At 47.3% G+C, this 18,935-nt stretch overlaps 1 protein-coding gene across 1 annotated transcript in view; it reads right to left on the reverse strand.

The window, feature by feature from the left end:
* LOC119462477 (neprilysin-1) overlaps nucleotides 1-16,384 on the reverse strand; it is a 95,039-nt gene extending 78,655 nt beyond the window's left edge. Inside the window, exon 1 of the mRNA XM_037723822.2 lies at nucleotides 15,292-16,384. Coding sequence (XP_037579750.2) covers nucleotides 15,292-16,298 — 1,007 coding nt within the window. The 5' untranslated portion in view covers nucleotides 16,299-16,384. The remainder of the gene's footprint in view (nucleotides 1-15,291) is intronic.
* Between the last annotated feature and the right edge of the window lie 2,551 nt (nucleotides 16,385-18,935).

Below are 18,935 nucleotides of genomic sequence, written 5' to 3' on the forward strand. Positions count from 1 at the left end.
GAAAAAGTACAATCCTTCGCGACACTGTTCGACGTGGGGATATACAACCGCTTTCTAAGTGCAAGAGGAAAAAACTTGACTGGATTGTTTTGCTTGAACAGGGAAGCAGGTTACGTCTTAAGCTGCTTTACTCAATCTTACATAATCGTATTGACACGTATACATGTTTATCATTCACCGGTGACCACTTTTCACCGGCTAACAAACGTTAAACGTAATCGTTAGGCGCAGGACGCGCCTGTATCGGAAGTCTCTCGAACGTTATCGATGCTTCTATCCGTTGTCTCTTGTCACCGATGCTCATGTAATCTGATTGCATGAGAGATTGGAATTATCTAGAACTTTTTGGAAGACACGCGTGTACCAAGGATTATTCTGGGACCTTCGATGACTCATGTATAAAACCCGACGCGTTTCGCCGCTGATCAGATTTCGACGTTCGCCGCTTTCGTTGTGCTTCGAGTGTAGCTTGCTTTTGTGGGCCTGCAAGGGTTCGCCGTCAACGCGCCACATCTACAGCTTGGCGAGCGGCCACGTGACATCGCCGACTACCTCGCCAGAGCCCAGTGACAACCACGACAACCCTCACGCTCGCCGTCACCAGGCCGCTACATATCGACCGCATCGCCGGCTGTATGCCGGCCCAACCCGGGGCCGATCTCCCAGCCCTTACCCGGGAAACTAAAGGCAGCAACCGATGGAGGTGCGGTTGCTGTACGACGCAATGCTGAAGATACTCCGCCGCCGACGAACTAGATTCGCGAATCATCATGACGAGGTATCAGCATAGAGCCTGGCAAGAGCCTTGACGACAACACTTCGCCGCCGGAAGTAGACCTACCAACGCGACGTAGCAGCAGTGGAGCAAGCCGACGCAGCCGTGATCCGACGCCACGACTTATCCGTAACGCCAGACGATGGTCTACCGATCTAGACGTGCGATTCGATGGTCAATGTCACCGCTCTCGTCGACACTGGAGCCGACTATTCCGTCTGCAGTGGCGAGTTCGCCGCCAAGTTGAAGAAGGTGAAAACGGCGTGGCAAGGACGCGATATCCGGACAGCGGGAGGACACCTAATAACGCCGGCTGGAATCTGCGCAGCTCGAGTCCCGATAAACAACCTCACTTATCCGGCGAGCTTCTTAATCCCGCAGCACGGCTCCAGTGATGTTATCCTAGGCATGGACTTTCTAAACCAACACGGTGCAGTCACCGACTTAAGGTCCAAGTCGACAACGCTTTCAACGCACAATGCGATACCACCGGATACAAACATCAGTTACCATGCCTTGAATGCGCTAGAAGAACAAGTCACCGTTCCGCCTCGCTCCAGCGTAAGGATTTGCGTCGGTACCGTAGTGCCTGCAGACATGGAGGGTGTCATCGAGGGCTATTATCACTTACTGCACGACCGTGAAATTTGCGTTGCTAGAGGCATAGCTGAGCTACGTGAAGGGAAAGCAAGAGTGATGCTCACGAACTTCGGCCACGAATACTAGCACATTAACAAAGGCACCATGGTCGCCTACATCGATTACATAGTACAAGCCAGCAGTGCTTTCGCCTTCACTGATTCTAGTACACCTGCAACGACGACTGTAGTACCTGAACCAGCTTTTTACGTCAATCAGAACCTCCCCAATCATAAGAAAGAACAGCTAAAAGCTCTGCTCCTGCAATACAAGGACTGCTTCTCGTCGTCGTCAAAAGTTCGACAAACCCCTGTCGCCAAGCACCGCATCATAACCGACGAATATATCGGCCCACTCCGTCAGAGCCCCTACCGAGTTTCGGCGCGCGAACGCGAGGCCATAAGGCAACAAGTCGACGAAATGCTACGGGACGACATCATCCAGCCGTCCAAGAGTCCGTGGGCGTCCCCCGTGGTGTTAGTAAAGAAGAAAGATTGAACGCTAAGTTTCTGCTTCGATTATGGTCACCTCAATAAAATCACGAAGGACGTATACCCTCTCCCACGTATTGACGACGCCTTGGATCGACTCTACAACGCAAAGTTTTTCGTCAATGGACCTCAAAACCGGCTACTGGCAAGTCGAAGTCGATGAGAGGGACCGGGAGAAGACTGCCTTTATAACACCAGACGGACTGTTCGAGTTCAAGGTCATGCCGTTTAAGGTCTTTGCTCGGAACCTGCGACTTTCCAACGCGTCATGAATAATGTACTGGCAGGCTTGAAGTGGGAGACTTGCCTCGGTCTATTTGGACGACGTCGTTGTTTGCCTCAAGCTTCGAGGAACACCTCCGGCACCTTCAAACAGTTCTTCAAGTACTCAAGACCTCCGGACTCACGTTAAAGCCAGAAAAGTGCCGCTTTGCATACGAGGAGCTCTTGTTTTTGGGCCACGTCATCAACAAATCTGGAGTGTGCCCTGACCCACAGAAAACTGCGGCCATCGCTGACTTTCCTCCGCCCACCGACAAGAAGGCAGTCCGTAGATTCCTTGGACTGCGCGCCTATTACAGGCGTTTCGTCAAGGATTTTTCACGGATCGCTGACGCAATGATGTACCTCACGAAGGCCGACGTCGAGTTCAAGTGAGAGACGCCGCAAGTCGAAGCATTTGAAGAACTGAAGCGACGCCTGCAATCGCCGCCAGTACTTGCAAATTTCGACGAAAACGCCGCTATCGAAGTGCAGACCGATGCAACCAGCGTAGGACTCTGCGCCGTGCTTGTGGAGAGGACTGACGGACTACAAAGGGTTGTAAGTTACGCTAGCTGGTCGCTGTCGAAGCCGGAAACAAATTATTCCACAACCGAAAAGGAGTGCCTCGCCATCACCTGGGCTACACATCAAAGTTTCGCCCCTACCTCCATTGCAGGCCCTTCAAAGTTGTGAGCGACCACCACGCCTTGTGTTGGCTAGCTAACTTGAAGGATCCTTCAGGTCGCCTCGCAAGATGGAGTCTGAGACTTCAAGCATTCGACGTCACGGTCGTGTACAAGTCAGGGCGAAAGCACTCTGACGCCGACTGCTTCTCTCATGCCCCCGTCGAACCGCCGCCACAGGACAACCAGGATGACGACACTTTCTTGGGACCCAACAACAGTGAGCTGACATGGAACTAAGGAGCCTTGTAGACTACCTGGTAGGCAAGACCGTCATTGTGCCCAAGGTGATCAGGCTAGGAGTGGCGTCGTTTTTCTTGCAAAACGACATTCTTTTAAAGACGAACTTCTCGCCTCTTCGAGCCAACTACCTCCTCGTGGTACCCTCAGCATTGCGTCCAGAGGTTCTGCAAGCTCTCTATGACGACCCAACGGCTGGACACCTCGATTTTTCCCGCACGCTAGCGAGGATACAAGAAAAATACTACGGGCCTCGCCTCTCTGCCGACGTCGCCCATTACGTAAGGACATGCCGAGACTGTCAGCGACGCAAAACACCGCCGTCAAGGCCAGCCGGACTTTTACAGCCGATCGAGCCACCTCGCCGACCGTTCCAGCTGATCGGGATGGACTTACTGGGGCCTTTTCCGACGTCGACGTCCGGGAATAAATGGATCGGCGTAGCTACGGACTACCTCACCCGCTACGCCAAAACAAAAGCCTTGCCCAAAGGCAGCGCCGCCGAGGTAGCCCGATTCTTCGTTGAGAGCACACCCTCCTGCGATATGGTGCCGCAGAAGTCATCATCACCGACAAACCTACGGCCTTTACGGCAGAACTCAAGCCATCCTGCGATACAGCCACACAAGTCATCACCGGACCACCGCCTACCACCCGCAGACGAATGGCCTCACCGAGCGCCTAAATAAGACCATCGCCGACATGCTAGCGATGTGCGTCGACGTCGAACACAAGACGTGGGGTGCCATCCTTCCGCACGTGACCTTCGCATACAACACGGCCGTGCAAGAAACGACGCACGTGGCGCCGTTCAACGGTCTACGGAAGGAACGCGGCAACGACGCTTGATGCCATGCTACCGGACGTCACAGACGAAGAAAATCTCGACGTTGCCAGCTATTTGCAGCATGCCGAAGAAAGTCGACAGCTCGCCCGCCTGTGCATCAAGAACGAGCAGAGGACCGACAGCCGACACTACAATCTTCGACGACGCTACGTCGCGTACCCGCCCGGCGACCGTGTTTGGGTCTGAACTCCGATTCGCCGTCGAGGACTTAGAGAGAAATTGTTACGTCGCTATTTCGGACCATACAAGATAATCCGACATATTGGCGCACTGGACTATGAGGTCGTGCCAGACGGCATTTCGCACAGCGGCGCCGGGCAGGACCTGAAGTCATCTACGTGGTGCGTCTTTCTAAGCCTTTCTATTCCCGCTAAAGAACTTCGGTACTTTGTTACTTTCTAGTTGTTTGTTTAGTTTTTCTGTCTCTCTCTCTCGTTCTCTGTTCGCGTGGTTTTGTTTTCGCTTTCTTGTTTGTATCATCGGGACTATGCTTTTTAAGGGAGGGTATTGATACGTATACATGTTTATCTTTCACCGGTGACCGCTTTCCACCGGCTAACAAATGTTAAGCGTTATCGCTAGGCACAGGACGCGCCTGCTTCTTTTGGAAGTTTCTCGAACGTTACCGATGCTTCTATCCGTTGTCTCTTGTCACCGACGCTCATGTAATCTGATTGTATGAGCGACGCGAAGTATCTAGAACTTTCTTGAAGACATGCGGGTACCAGGCATTATTCTGGGGCCTTCAATGACTCATGTATAAAAGCCGACGCGTTTCGCCGCTGATCAGATTTCGACAATCGCCGACTGTAATCGCCGCTTTCGTTGTGCTTCGGGTGTAGCTTGCTTTTGTTGGCACATCTTCCGCCCAACAAAGAATCAGTTTTGTCATACACAGTTTTACGACTGTTTACTTCAACGTCACTACTACGGGACGGTATGGGAATCTGCTGATCAGACTATCTGAAGTAGAGCACTGCACGGGCCGGTTTTTCAAGTCCGGGCTGGACCCGAGCCCGAAAGTACCATACTTTGGCCGGCCCGGTTCTGTTCGACCCATTAGCCTTTTTGCCTATGCGAAGATAGCTCGAGTTCTCGATTATTGTGAAGATACTGTCACGTGATCAACGGCCGCCGGGTGGTCTTCAAGCTGCATCAAAGCAGGTTTTTGCCCTGCATCCCTTCTTGATGATTACTTGATAATTTAACTGTGAGAGAAATAAACATTTCATTACTAGCCGAACACGCACAGATTATTATGTGAATATTTGGTATGAAAACAAACCATACAATCGACAGTTAGGAAAATAGGGAGGGATCAGGCTAACAACCACCGGGAGTGGCAGAACCCCGGCTTACATTTAGGGATGAAGTTGTAGAAAAGCACATCGGTTGATCACCATGCTCATGCTTTAAAGAGTGCGGCAACATACTATAGCAAAGGCATAGGTGAACACTACCACACACGCCGCGGCCCGCCATTTATTCTCACTTTTGAATCTCATATAGTCATTCGGATACAGTGATGGAACTCGAGCCAATAATTTTGGCGCGAATGTAAATTTAGATACGCTGGTTAATGGCTTTCTGGAATACGATAATACACGACCACTAGAAGCTTTTCTTTCATTAAACAGAAATTGTTGACCCACAAGGCTAACGCTCATCATATTTTCGCACGGAACATGCCATTTTTATTGCTTTATTCGGCTTCATTATAATTATGTCAATTTTTAATGGATAATTTAGGCATCATTGTTTAGAAATATATGCAAATTTAGACTCTGTCTAATTGTGTTTCAGTACAATGCATCTACAACCTAGGCTTTCCTTGTTTTTTTTCTCCGCCCAGAATAAAGTATGATCTGCTTGCTTATTCACGTAAATTCGCAGACAACGCACCTAGTGCTTTCAAGAACATATACAAGGCTGCGAACACGAGGGTTCGAGCCACTTAACGAGCGGAAATAGCATTAAAAAATTTACTGAGGCAATAAAATGGCCTGCATTTCTATTTTGTTTTTCATATTCCCCTCGCCAATGTTGAGAAATTTTGCAGCATCCGCGTAGACTTAAAGCATTTGTCTAAGAACAATATACACTTGAAAGTCTCAGTTTAATTAGCTGGGCTAATTGTGAATTAACCTACGGCAGATTATTCAACTCGCTTGAAACATAACCAAGCAAATTAATGGAAACCGGTAGTAAGTTGCCCTGTGCCTTAAGATCCAAAAATTTGCATATGAACTTTTCAGAATTTATTTGCTACAATTTTATCGAGGTACTCTAAGTAATTCTTGAAAACCTATTTAATTTTTGTTTTTTCTTTAAAATGATCGCGTCGAAAATATAGATATTTTTGTGCAGCAACAAAATATTGCAGTCGACTCTGCCCCTAGGCACGTCTTCCGCTTTTGAAAAATGTAACGAGCTCTATCGAAACTCATCTCATTGATTCCCGTTAAGGATAGCTCGGATACCTGAGAGAGTCTAATGAATGTTTTTGCAGTGAGTCTCGCAACTATTCAATAGTTTTCAATTTCTTTAGCGCGACTGCAATGCATATATATTTCTAACTCTTTGTCAGGTTGATTCAATTCTGTGATGTCTAGCAACTCATGAAGTGTGCCTTTCGCCGCTATTCCCACCCACCCAAATGTGTTTCTCCTGGTCGATAGGCGGCGCCGCTGTCGAAATCATACCGCTACCTCCATCAAACTTCGGGTCGTCCATCACATGCCTGAGCACGATCACCTCTAGGAATTCGAGGTGTTAATATGCTGGGAACAATGTAGACAAGAGTTAGTTAGTGTCGCGAAGACGAAAGAATTCCTGCAGAACCCATTTTAAGATGATTATCGAAGTTAATGCGATTACCATTCACACAATCTAGCGAGCAAGAAGCGACACACCGTGTTAGCTTAGACACCTTTATTTAGAATCCGCAGTGTTTCCCCTGATGTTTCAAGTGATTCGGCTATATGCGGCCATGCACTGTCTCCCTTATTGACCCGCTTTGTTATGCCCATCGTTCGCCAATGTTACCCCACAATGGTAGAACAAGGACCGCAGGCCGACGGTGCATGCAGTGACGACGATGGAATTACGAGGTAGGAATCATGTCGATAGAAGGACGAAGGCATATAAGGACGACGGCATGACGACGATGAGATGGTTCTGAAGTGATGGCGATAAATAATTGCGACAGAATACGATGCCATGACGCCGGTGTTCTAACCTCGATTGATTGACAATAATTGCACAATACTAGCCGAATGAAATAGAAATTATGCTGATGGAACCTGGAGGTGGTATCATGACCAAAGCATTTAGTAATTTTTAGCCAACCAGACACGCTTCTGAATAACATACCAGCCTTCTCCCTTTCTTTTCTCCTATTCCTTCCCAAGAAGCTTTACAAACATATCCTCGGCCGTTGAGCTCAGTACGCCGGTGCTCTAGCTCATTAGGCCACGATCGCACGTTTACAAACGTATCTTGTCAACAAGTATATTATTCAAGCTCGAACTTAGGGGGAACATTGAGCTTGGGGGCTCCTATCGAAATACATGGGAAATCGGCAATAGTTTCTCAGAGCAACCGATGCACCAATCTGATGAGTTATGTTGAATTTAGAAAAAAAAGTTAAAATGTAGTGATTGCAGAAAGGGATATTTTATTATAGGCCGTCTACTTTTTTTACGTAAAATTTTAAAGAATTGCCAAACTTCGAAAAAGAAAACTTGGCTTATAGAGCTATGTACCTCAGCAGCTAAAAATGATATCAGAATTCTGTAAACTGCAGCTAATAATACATCCAAAGCGGATAGCAATCATATATCATACACCATCCTGAAATATACCACTATGTTGTGAATGTTGCATTTGCAAAGCCCTTCCAAACATTATAAGAAATTCACGTAAGTTTTAAGGTATAGCAAAAAAATTGTTCGCTTTTGATGCTCCAACGGGTGCAGTTTATAGAAATGCCATATTTGTTTTTAATGGCTGAGCTGCGGATTTGGAAACTTCATGCTTCTATATTTTTTTCAAATTTACGAACATCCTGCGATTCTTTGAAAACACTACACTATCTAAACGAAGATTCTATTTGCTGCAGTCTCTGCAATTTAACTTTCCCTCTTAAATGCAACACATTTCATTCAAATCGGTTCAGCGGTTTTCTCATAAAAACATTCCTGCATTTTACGCGTATTTGAGTATCCGGCATCGAAGATAGGCCCGAGCTAAAGCTTCCTCTTAAACAATGAATCACGCCAGTTCTATAGGAAACCGATGAAACAGAACCCTGACGTATAAGCAAGACCATGTCCACAGTGGTGCACAAATAAAAAGTGCTCAAGAAAAAAAATTACATATTCAATGGAAGCTTCGCGGGAGCCTTTATCTCGGCCAGACATCTCTCCATAAAGCGGACGAGCTTTCTGGCCAGGTGTCTAGCAACACCGTCGATTCATTGTCAGTAGAGCAAGTAGCTGGCCGTCTTCGAAATAACGCTGATACACAAGCGCGCTCGTTTCCAAACACCGAGGTGAAGCGACAGCTTCAGGGTGTGTTTCTTTTTATTGCGCTTTCTTTAGTTGTGCGTCATAGCATACGTCATGGCGAGAATTTCGAATTCTTTAAGGTCGATACGCCACGTGGTGGCGAAAAAAGGAAACTGTACGAAATGTCCCTAATTCCTGGTATTGGGTGCGAAATCAGCCTCCCAGTCGATTCAGAAGGCCGTGGTATTGTTTGATATACGGGCTTTAATCTGACTGTTTTCAGTGCATGAAAACTACCAGTTGTTCCCGTTTCTTTGGTGCAAGAGCTTTGCTGAATAAGCGTTTGTTGTCGACTGTGAGGTGTTCGGTAATGTAAATGGCATGATCAGTACTACCAGAAAAGCATATCCGGAACAGCGTAGACGAGTTTTTCGACTCTTGCGAAGAAATTCATCGTTCTTCTTGAGTGTACAGCGGTGAGCACTGTTAGGGTGAACACGCGAGCGCGTGGCCGACGGCACTGTCAGCGCCCCGTTACGGTCATCACTGGAAACATTGCGCATGCGCATCACGCCTTCCGCGAAATAATTGTTCCACCGCGCGCATGACGTCATGAATGCACTTGTTCGTCGTCTGCTAGCCGCATTTTTGTTTTCTAAGCCCATGCATCCTGCATTTTAAGATTTCTTTAAACATCTGTGCTTGAACAGAACAAGACAAAAAAACTTGTATATCTATGGGGGCGTGTCTATTCGTTCCCTTCAAAGTTGTTGTGCATGCAACGCCGTATATAAAACAACCAAACATCTTTCGCAGCCGTTCATTCTGTCGCCAGATCGTATTATGGCTAGGGTTCCCGATGATGAACGGCGCTCAATTGTCGATCTTTCCCTGAAAGGTTATTCCCAGCGGTATATTGGCGCTTTAGTTAATAGGCCCCTGAAGACTGTGAACAGGATAATTCAAGCCTACAAGTGTGAAGGTCGCATTCAGGATGCACCCCGCGCGCCCCGCCCTAAAGCTACCACAGACGATGAAGACGCCCTCATAGTTGCAGCTGCTGTTCGTAACCCTTTCTTGCCAGCCCCAGCAATACGCGAGGACTTGGATTTGGACGTTTCGGACACCACTGTTCGACGTCGCCTGCGTACTGCGGGCCTTCGCAGTCGCGTCGCAGCGCAGAAGCCACTACTAACGGCGGCAAACAAGGACGCACGACGGCAGTTCGCTGAGCTGCACGAAGCATGGACATCAGAAGAGTGGGGTCGCGTCATCTTTTCGGATGAGTCGACGTTTTCGACGCGACAAAACCAAAGATTGCGTGTTTGGAGACTACCAGGCACACGGTGAGGCAAACTTCCTGCTTTGAAAAGCAATTGTTTTAGTTAACGTCACAATGCCACGCAGGAACGACCCGGACAACGTGCAAGGTGTTTCTGCCAGTGGGAGATCGAGTGTGAACGTGTGGGGTGCTGTTTCAAGATATGGTTTAGGGCCCCGGCAACGTATACGTGGACACTTATCGTCGGAACAATACTGCAACATTTTGAACAATGTGCTGTTGCCATATGCGAGCAGTTTATTCCCAGACGGTGATTACCTGTTCCAACAGGACCGGTCACCGATACACACGGCGCGGGCTGTCAAGGAGTTCCAGGCGGAGCAGCACATGCAGCTACTGGAATGGCCTCCGAAAGGAGCGGACCTGAATGTGATAGAAAACGTGTGGGGCCGTCTGAAAGCTTCTTTGGAAAGGAAGCCCCTTTATTCCGCGACTTCGGACCAGTTGTGGGCGCAAGTCAGCAACGAGTGGGAAAGGCTGAAAGCCGATCGGGAATATGTTCGATCACTTTACGACTCGTTACCGTCCAGAATAGCTGCAGTCGTTGCTGTAAGTGGTCACATGACTCGCTATTAGATTTGCTCATGTTTTTATATTTGTTCTCATGGTCTTGTTTAACTTGAATTGCAAAAGTGCAATTTTCTTGAATAAAAAGTTTAATAATTATCCCTCTTACACTCACTTTTTTCCTTCACGCGCCAATCTTCAATCCAGATGGACCTTGAAATGCAGAAGGTATCAGCTCAGCGAACAAAAAATGCGGCTAGCAGACGACGAACAAGCGTATCGATGACGTGATGCGCGCGGTGGAAAGAGTGTTTCGCAAAGCACATGCTGCGCATGTGCAATGTTTCCAACGATGGCTGTTACGCGGCGCTGATAGTGCCGTCGGCCACGCGCTCGCGTGTTCACCCTAACAGTGCTCACCGCTGTACAAAAGCGAACAACGACGTTCTTGTGAGACGTCTTGTTGGCCACACGATGTACAATGTCAATTTGCCCAGAAGAAATTTGACACGCAGTTGCATCGGCAGCCTTCTTAAAAATTGCAGAGCAGTGCTCTTCCTGTCCATGATGGAATGCCTTTTATTTCGATGTAATTCATCCTGCTGTACTGCTCCATGTTGTCGATTATTTTTTCTAATGCTTGATTCTGTGAGGTTTTTTCTGTGTTAGTGGATACAAATTAATTTTAATTTTAGTTAATTAAATTAAATAATGGGGTTTTACGTGCCAAAACCACGATCTCATTATGAGGCAGGCCGTAGTGGGGGACTCCGGAAATTTGGACCACCTGGAGCTCTTTAACGTGCACCTAAAATCTAAGTACACGGGTGTTTTCGCATTTCGCCCCCAACGAAATGCGGCCGACGTGGCCGGGATGCGATCCCGCGACCTCGTGCTCAGCAGCCCAACACCATAGCCACTGAGCAACCACGGCGGGTTGGATACAAATTCAATAAATGTCGCTATGAAGGTTTCATACTGTTCGCTCATGAAACGCATGCTTTCAGCTAGAGAAGCAAGGTTGCCGAGTCCCTGGTCATCAAACTTGTTCCAAATTTTGGCGGCAAGATTGTCAACAAGTGAATCAAGCTTATTCTTTAGCACTGATTCTACATGCTCAATCCGGAACGTCGCAGGACATATGTAAACTATTGTTTAAACAGTGTCGTTTAATTCCAGTGCTTGCAGTGAATTACTTGTCCAACCGCTTGAAAGCATTATACAAGCGCCTTATGCATGTTTTGACGCTGTTCTTTAACAACGGAATGTGCTAACAGCTTTAAATATGCACAGAAAGAAATACAAGCTGCGCGCCGTATGTGGACAAATGTTATGTGTGGTTTATTCCAGAATTGAAAAAAGAAATGCTAACACAACTCAGAAAAAAGCAGCTGCACCGGAAGTTGTTTTGTAATCCTGCAAAAGGGCGCAAGTAGGCGTTTTTTATTCGTTTTTTTTTTATCGAATGAATGAAACGCACGGCTCTAAATAAGCATACCACTTCTAGATAACACCTGCGGTCCAGCACTGTAGACTGCGAAAACATCACTACCTGCTTAGATAGCTTTGTTCCCTCTGTTTGTTTGTGACTGGCTTCGCGTTCGAATCGGGAAACGCTGTTGTGGTACCCCGGCCGTATTAAACCGTTTTTCGTTTTTCTCTTTCATTTTTTTCTTTTTAGTGTTAGAATTTTAGAACATTCCTGTGGAATATAGCACAGAACTACTCACTCAGCTGGTAAACAGTTTAACTCAAAATGCATAATTTGTCTACCTAACAATATTTCACTACTCAACTTTTGTCTGACTGCTCTAGCTCAAGTACCTCAATACTATGCAAACCGAAGCGTGTTTTCAGAAGACGCAGTCGATTAGAACCAATTTTGAATCTCAAACCAGTTTTGAGATAACCGCTGCCCAAGTTGCGGTAAAACGTAAACTGTTGTTGTACTTACTTTTTATTGCGATAGTTATTCTATGGACACTCTAAACTGAGTTTCCATGTTATACTGTCCATTGAATAAGGACAGTTCGTTGCTGTTTTTAGACCTTAACCTAACACTCCTGAGTGATCACGTCTGCTGAGCGCACATCCCTAGAGGTAAAAAAAGAATTTTGCAGTACGACTCAGCGTACTCTTAACACTGGGAAGCGTGGAATCGCTTTACTTTGCCCGGAATCGGCTTTGCGCAAGTCATGTGTACATATGATGCAGGCGAGTTTTCGCAATCAGCTTGAGAGACTTTTGAGGGCTGGCTTCCCTCAGAATTATGTGATTGAGTCCCTGCTGGAAAAGTTGAAAGCTACCACTGCCAATGTGAAAGCGCACTCGAAGGATAGGGAGCGTGTTAAGCCAGAGGTAGTACCAAATGTTCACCGTTTGAGCCATAACCTCAAGAAGGTCGCTACCAGATATGGCATTCCGGTTGTTTCATTCAGCTCCCAATAAATTGGCTCAATTATGTCCCTCGTGTACACGCGATGGGCCGCGGGGCTACAAGAAGCACCAGCACACGAGCCCTGTCAGGAGCTGTATCGAAGGGGTGGTCTATGAGATACCCCTAGAGTGCGGTAGGTCCTACATTGGACAAACGGGACGTTGCATTAACGACAGACTGAGGGAGCATGCTAATAGAAGGTAAGTGTGACAATGCGCATCTTCCTGCACACTGTAAGGCCGGTCCTTGTGAGCAACGCTTTAAGCAAGTATCGATTCTGGGCAAAAGTGGCGACAAAGCTTCGAGGGAGTAGTTTGAAGCTTTCTTTATTAAAAGAAAGGGTCTGATTGTGTTAGCGACACATCCATCATATTGTACACTGCAGAGATGTGCTTTATTGAAAAAAATGTTATCACGATCATGTAGTTCCATGTCATACCTTGACTCTCTTTGGACGCCCGGAAGTTAGCTTTTTTCTGTATGTTCTCACGCTGTCATTAAACAGTTGGTAGTTTGGCGCTTCCCTGTCTCCTCTCTTCTGTCCCCTTTTCACAAAATGCACATCGCGCCACAGTCAAGTATACCTAGGAAATATCAGCACCAACTTGCCCAAGAAGAAGTTCTTTTGGATACTTCGCAATATTCTTGTGTCGTGCCTTATGCCTCAAGGTGCAAAACCAACTTGTTCATGTGTCCATCGTAACATCTAGACGCATCTTTCTCCAATGGGAGTTGCTGCAATAGACCATGAGCGAGGATAGGAATATTGCTTCGGAACTAAATGCTGTGACCGAACGAAATCGATCGGTCAAAATAAAGCACCATTCACAACGATGTCTCTCATAGCCGCTCTGCGACTTTCTTAAGTTTTCCCAACAAATCAAGTATCAGTTATGACTCAAGAAAAGCTGCCGTGGAGTGCTTGCGGCACTTATCCTATCCCGTTGACCTGATACCATCAACGAAAAAAATGTTTCTGCTTTTTGGGGAAGCCTCTAAAAAGCACGGAAGTAATCATCGCTGTGTTTGCAGTGCCATGGCTAAACGCTCTTAAGGATGATAAATCATATCCAGCAAACAGGCTGTTTTTTATCAAAAGCAGTGATAACGTCGTTGAGACAAACATTGTAGTCAAGTTCAGGGCGTATGGGTAGCTTTTATTGCCATTATCTTTGTTTAGTTGACGTCACATGAAATAAGGCTGTAAACACAGTCTCGACGATGTCGCGAGAATGCATGGAATGGTGAGAAAGTGCTGTCTCGAATATAAAAAAGTATCGAGCGTTAAGGTATTTCGTGGAGGTGCACCGACGGCAGCACGGCACTTCGTAACGCCAAAAACATTGCACGGTTTTAAACCAGTCATTGTCGTGATGATTAGTGTCTCGACCTCTCCCTGTTAACTGTATTTGCATATTTAAAACCAGATTTCACCAAAGGATTTAAGAACTCACAAAATCGACAAGCACAAGCGACATCGACCACAATATGGCTCTCAGTACTTCGAAATATGCTAATGAAAAGCTGAGTGTAATCATTTAGGGCGACAATAATCGAAAGTATTTTCGGGGCACCATTCTATCTATCCAAACAGAGTGCACTTCTTCAATGGATTCATCTTGGATCCAAGCGGGCAGGCAAAGGCGTTTGCGAAAGCTAAGGAATTTCGCACAAGTTTGTTGCAATTGGCCGAGAAGGGATTAATGACGCCTTTTAGACTGCACGTCATATAGCACACTGTCAGAAAGAACACCTGTGTTTCCGTGAAACTCTGGCTGATGGGGAGTTCTTTCTCAGCTTCCTTCGTGGCATCCAAAAACGCGGAGTAGGCGATCTCCATCGCCGGGATCTCGGGAAACAAACTGTCATCGCGTTCTTCGCTGTTGTTCAGGCAGCTATCTCTCGCATCATAGGCCACAGTCGAGTTTTTGCTGATGACTGAGTGGACATTACCAGCAGCATCCCAGCGAAGGCCTTCTCGGTCGAGTGCTTTGACCACTTCAAGCGCAATCGAGAATCCTATGCCGCCGTAGAACATGGCACGTGTGCCCTTACTGTAAAACAGTGGGCGGCTGACGGCAGCGATGGCCACGCTCACGGTGTTATTGAAATTGTCGTGTACGAAATAGGGCTGTGCGTAGTTCAGCGGCAGCCTACGCACACGTTTGTATAGCGAATCCTTCTTCGTGGTGCGCAGACTCTGAATAGATTTGATCCAGTAGCTTCCGAACGTTTTCTCGTGTTCGGGGTAAGTATGGAATACCTTTTCGAGACTTTCGTTGGTCAAGTACTCCGCCGGAGGCCAGATCTCCAACTCAAGTCTTCTAAGCTTGGCTGCCATTGCATCCTTACTCTCAGAGTCCAGCCACGCAGATGAGTTCACCAAGTGCACGGCCTTCGAACTCAGGCGGCGGAATCCTCGGTATATCTCCAACCGGTCTTCTTTCGTAATCTTGAGCGCAAACTGCATTGCCAGTAACACTGCCTTGTAGGCCACTTCAATGTGAAAGCCGCAAAATGCTGGTCTCAGTGTATCGGCTATCGTCTGGTCCCCATACCTCGTCCATAGTAGGCGGCTGTCGGCAACCGGACCGTAGTGCTCAACGAATTGCCACGCTAGAAACGCCAGAATTTGCTCGTTCGAATAGTTGCCGAAAAGCTCCCCCACAGTGAGCAGGAACTTCACGTTGCTGACGACAACATCATCCCGTTGCTTCAGCGCGGGGTCCATGTTGGTGACCTTCTGCAGACATTCCAGCCACCGGTCGGAGTCTATGCTCGGCGTGTACACTTCCATTTCTCCAAGAGAGAACCCCGTCGCTTTTCTGGGCGACACGTGAAGGGCTTGGTTGAGGGCCTCGAGTATGTCGCCCTCTAGGCGGGCAGCATCTGTGGCTCGCCGCTCACTGTTGACGGGGTTACTATTGGTGAATGCCGTATAGAACTGGCTCCAGTACTCGTAGTATCCCCCAGAGTTGATGACACTGCGGTGGTGCTGGAGGTAGAAGGGCAGCTGGGGAGCGGGTTCCAAAGAGAGTCGCCAGAATTCCCTTGTCCCTTGACCATACAGAACGATCTGCACGGAGAACCAGAACTCGACGTGCCATTCGTGAGCCAACGTGAGGAGCACCTCCAGAGCATCGATCTGCTGCTTTGGACGTTCTGGCCAGGACAAGCCGAGCTCTTCGATAAACTTGAGAAATTGGCCCAGCGTTGAGCCGTACTCGGAGGGGCCGCTCATGCAGGATTGGAACATCAGTAACGCTTTGTGGCCTACTGGGAACTTTCGCGAGCCTTTCAGGAGGGTCTCCTCTAAACCGAATAACCAAGAAAGCACCATGTCTTCCAAGACGGACGTGTCAAAGTCTCGCAGCTGCCTCCTCTCACCCGGTGGGGACCATTTGGAACAAACGTGAGCGCGAAAGTCTTCACAGGCATCGATGCTTTGGTTTATGGCGTTGTCCAGTAGTGCTGCATGAACGTGACAGTCTTCCGCGATGCACAGATCTTTGAGGGTTGGTTGGTGCATGGACATAAGCAGCAGTGCGATAGCCATGACGGCCATCAAGATTGCTGCGAGTGACGCGAAGACGACCAATGCTGCTCGACTGAAGAAAAGTCCGTGGCCAATGGTGGTGCTCAGTGGACTCCGCATCTGAAAAGAATTAAGAATAAAAACGGCAATGAAAGCTAAAGTAGACCCTTCGCGAAGACAAGAACGTTCACCGTTGAGAAGACTGCCGAAAATGACGAACTCTGGTTTAGCTCGCGCTCTGCACCGTCTACTGCGAACTTCTTTGCCGGTTACCACTTACCTAAAACTTTCTAGTAACATTGCTTTCAATAAATGGCGCAGTTTGCAAGCGTAGTAATGCCAAAATTACCTAGTGCCGCACAAAGAGGCAAGTATCCTCGAACAAATGTGCAGAGCATAGAACGTGGCAAAAAGAAAGCTTTGTTTACCACCGCTTCGAGACACCCCGATATTTTTTTTTGCATTACGTCTAATTACAGAGTTAGTCCTTATTATTGATTGAACTTCTGAAATATTATAATTAGATAAAACGTGTCAATGAGAACATTGTCGAGCAACATGAAAAACTCCCGAGGCAGCTTTTTGCTGCTCAATATACGTGCTACATAAAAGTGTTTTTACGAGCGTGAAAGAAGCCCTCGAATAGACAGAAAGTACCTCAAGCGGCCAGTCGTGCGGTAATGTATAGAGCGACGCGCCAATACGATGACATACAGAAGAAAAAGAAATGGCAAATACAATCACGTACCACCATTGAAGAAAAATCATGTGGACTGATCTAACAAGAGTTTTGCTCAAACACGCACGCACGCACACACATTGACGAGAATCACCGGACACTGGAGACACTTCGTTCTTGGTAAAAAAGTGCGCCGCATAACGCTCACAAAGACGCCACTACAATTTTTGTTATATGCACAAAGCCAGTAACAGTCAACAAGCCATGCATAAGAAAACCAGACGACCAGAAAAATCGACAGCAAACGGCCACCATCACCATCCTATAATTGGCTGGAGATAATTATTCTAAACCCCAAACTAACATCAGTTCTGAGCAAGATGACGTCACTCACTTCTTTCATTCGCTTTGTGCAATGTTCTTTCTATAGTTTCCTCCTCTCACTTAAGAATCCCTTCGTACGCGTTTGTGAATAGGTGACCCGTAAAACGATCAATCGCAGGGAATTGTGGGGCGCTCCGTCTGCTAGCAGCTCCCGGTTCGACGGACGACGCGGCGGCATGCCCGGCGCACGTGTTTTTCTACGCGGTTTCAGCTGTCATTCGTGTGAAGCTTTCCGTACGCTTTGTCGACCAGCAATGTCGTAGCATAAATGCAGCGGATTTCTAGGTTTCAGTTCCTTCTGGGCGCGACGATGACGAGCCAAGAAAGGCAAGGATACGCTTTTGTTCATAAAGGAACGCTGGTTTTCTTTTCAGCGGCCTTTTTTGTTTCTGCCAGGTTTAGCTCTACGACATTTGCCGTTGCTTGGACGCACCATCAATGACTGCTCTGACAGCGGGTCAGTCGGACAGGTGAAAAAGTTATTGTTATCCGATAATTTATCAAGCGTATACAAGCATTACTTGTATCGGGTGCTCGGGTGCTCAGACGATGGCTATAGCAGCCTGGTAAATACTGCCCTGTGGTCGTCGCTGCAACCGATATCGTCAGTAACGGCGCAGCTAGCGTCATTCGAAAATGAAGTGCTCAAAATGTTTGAAAACTGCGCGCTGTCAACGGCATTTCTTGGTCAAAACTCGAGGTTCATTTGAAGTGGTACGTAGAAGTGTTTGCTTTTTTTCTCAACAAGATGTGAAAATGGCCGCATCGCCGACATATTACAGCTGCATATTATTTCTGTATACAATTGAGGAACTAAGGTGGGCTTGTTGGTTACGAGTATTAGGTAAGTATCTCGCTGTGTCCCGTTTAAATTTGTGCCGTAAAACCATGTTTCATAATACCTCTATATGTGCATGCGATTACTGAAATAGTTATTTTTGATTGAGTCAATGTTAGAGAAAGGAATATCTTGGGTAATCATTCCGTGTCAGCCCAAGCTTACACAGCTCATCGCCGCCTGCTAAGTGCCACTGTACGTTCATTTTCTTTTTGTTCACTGATGGTTCAGTTTTGGATGTGGCAGTCATGCCTCTGATGCTTGTGTACAGCTGCCTCAGCAAAGGACGCTGCAAGGTAGTAATTACATGAGTTTACCTTTAACGCTTGAATTTGAGCAGCCAACAGCTGAACAGCCGACCATGGTTTTGCTAGGCGCCTGCAACCGGGTAATCTTCTAGTGTGACAAAGCCGGACTGCAAGCGCTTCAACCATAGATTAACATATACAAGGATAAGAGAGGACACTTCCATAGGCCCCTGCGGCCGATTTTGGTTCGCAGCGCACCTAGCGGGTGTGTGGAATCTGCACCGACTCAGAGATTTGGACCGCGGAAAAACTAATCTCGAAGGCTATCTGCTAGTGATCAGAAACATTACCCGGCCTCCAAGATTGCTTCCGTGCGAGTGCTCGTCCCGGAGGCTATATTTCGATTTTTTTAACGCGTTGCTTGCATGCATCGAGTAGCTTCGTGTAAGCTGTACCGCCAGAGCAGCAAGCACACGATGCCACTGTGTGTTTATGCAGACATTTAAAATAAACACGAC

This window comes from Dermacentor silvarum, chromosome 8 (assembly GCF_013339745.2).
Source record: "Dermacentor silvarum isolate Dsil-2018 chromosome 8, BIME_Dsil_1.4, whole genome shotgun sequence".
Lineage (NCBI taxonomy): Eukaryota > Metazoa > Arthropoda > Arachnida > Ixodida > Ixodidae > Dermacentor > Dermacentor silvarum.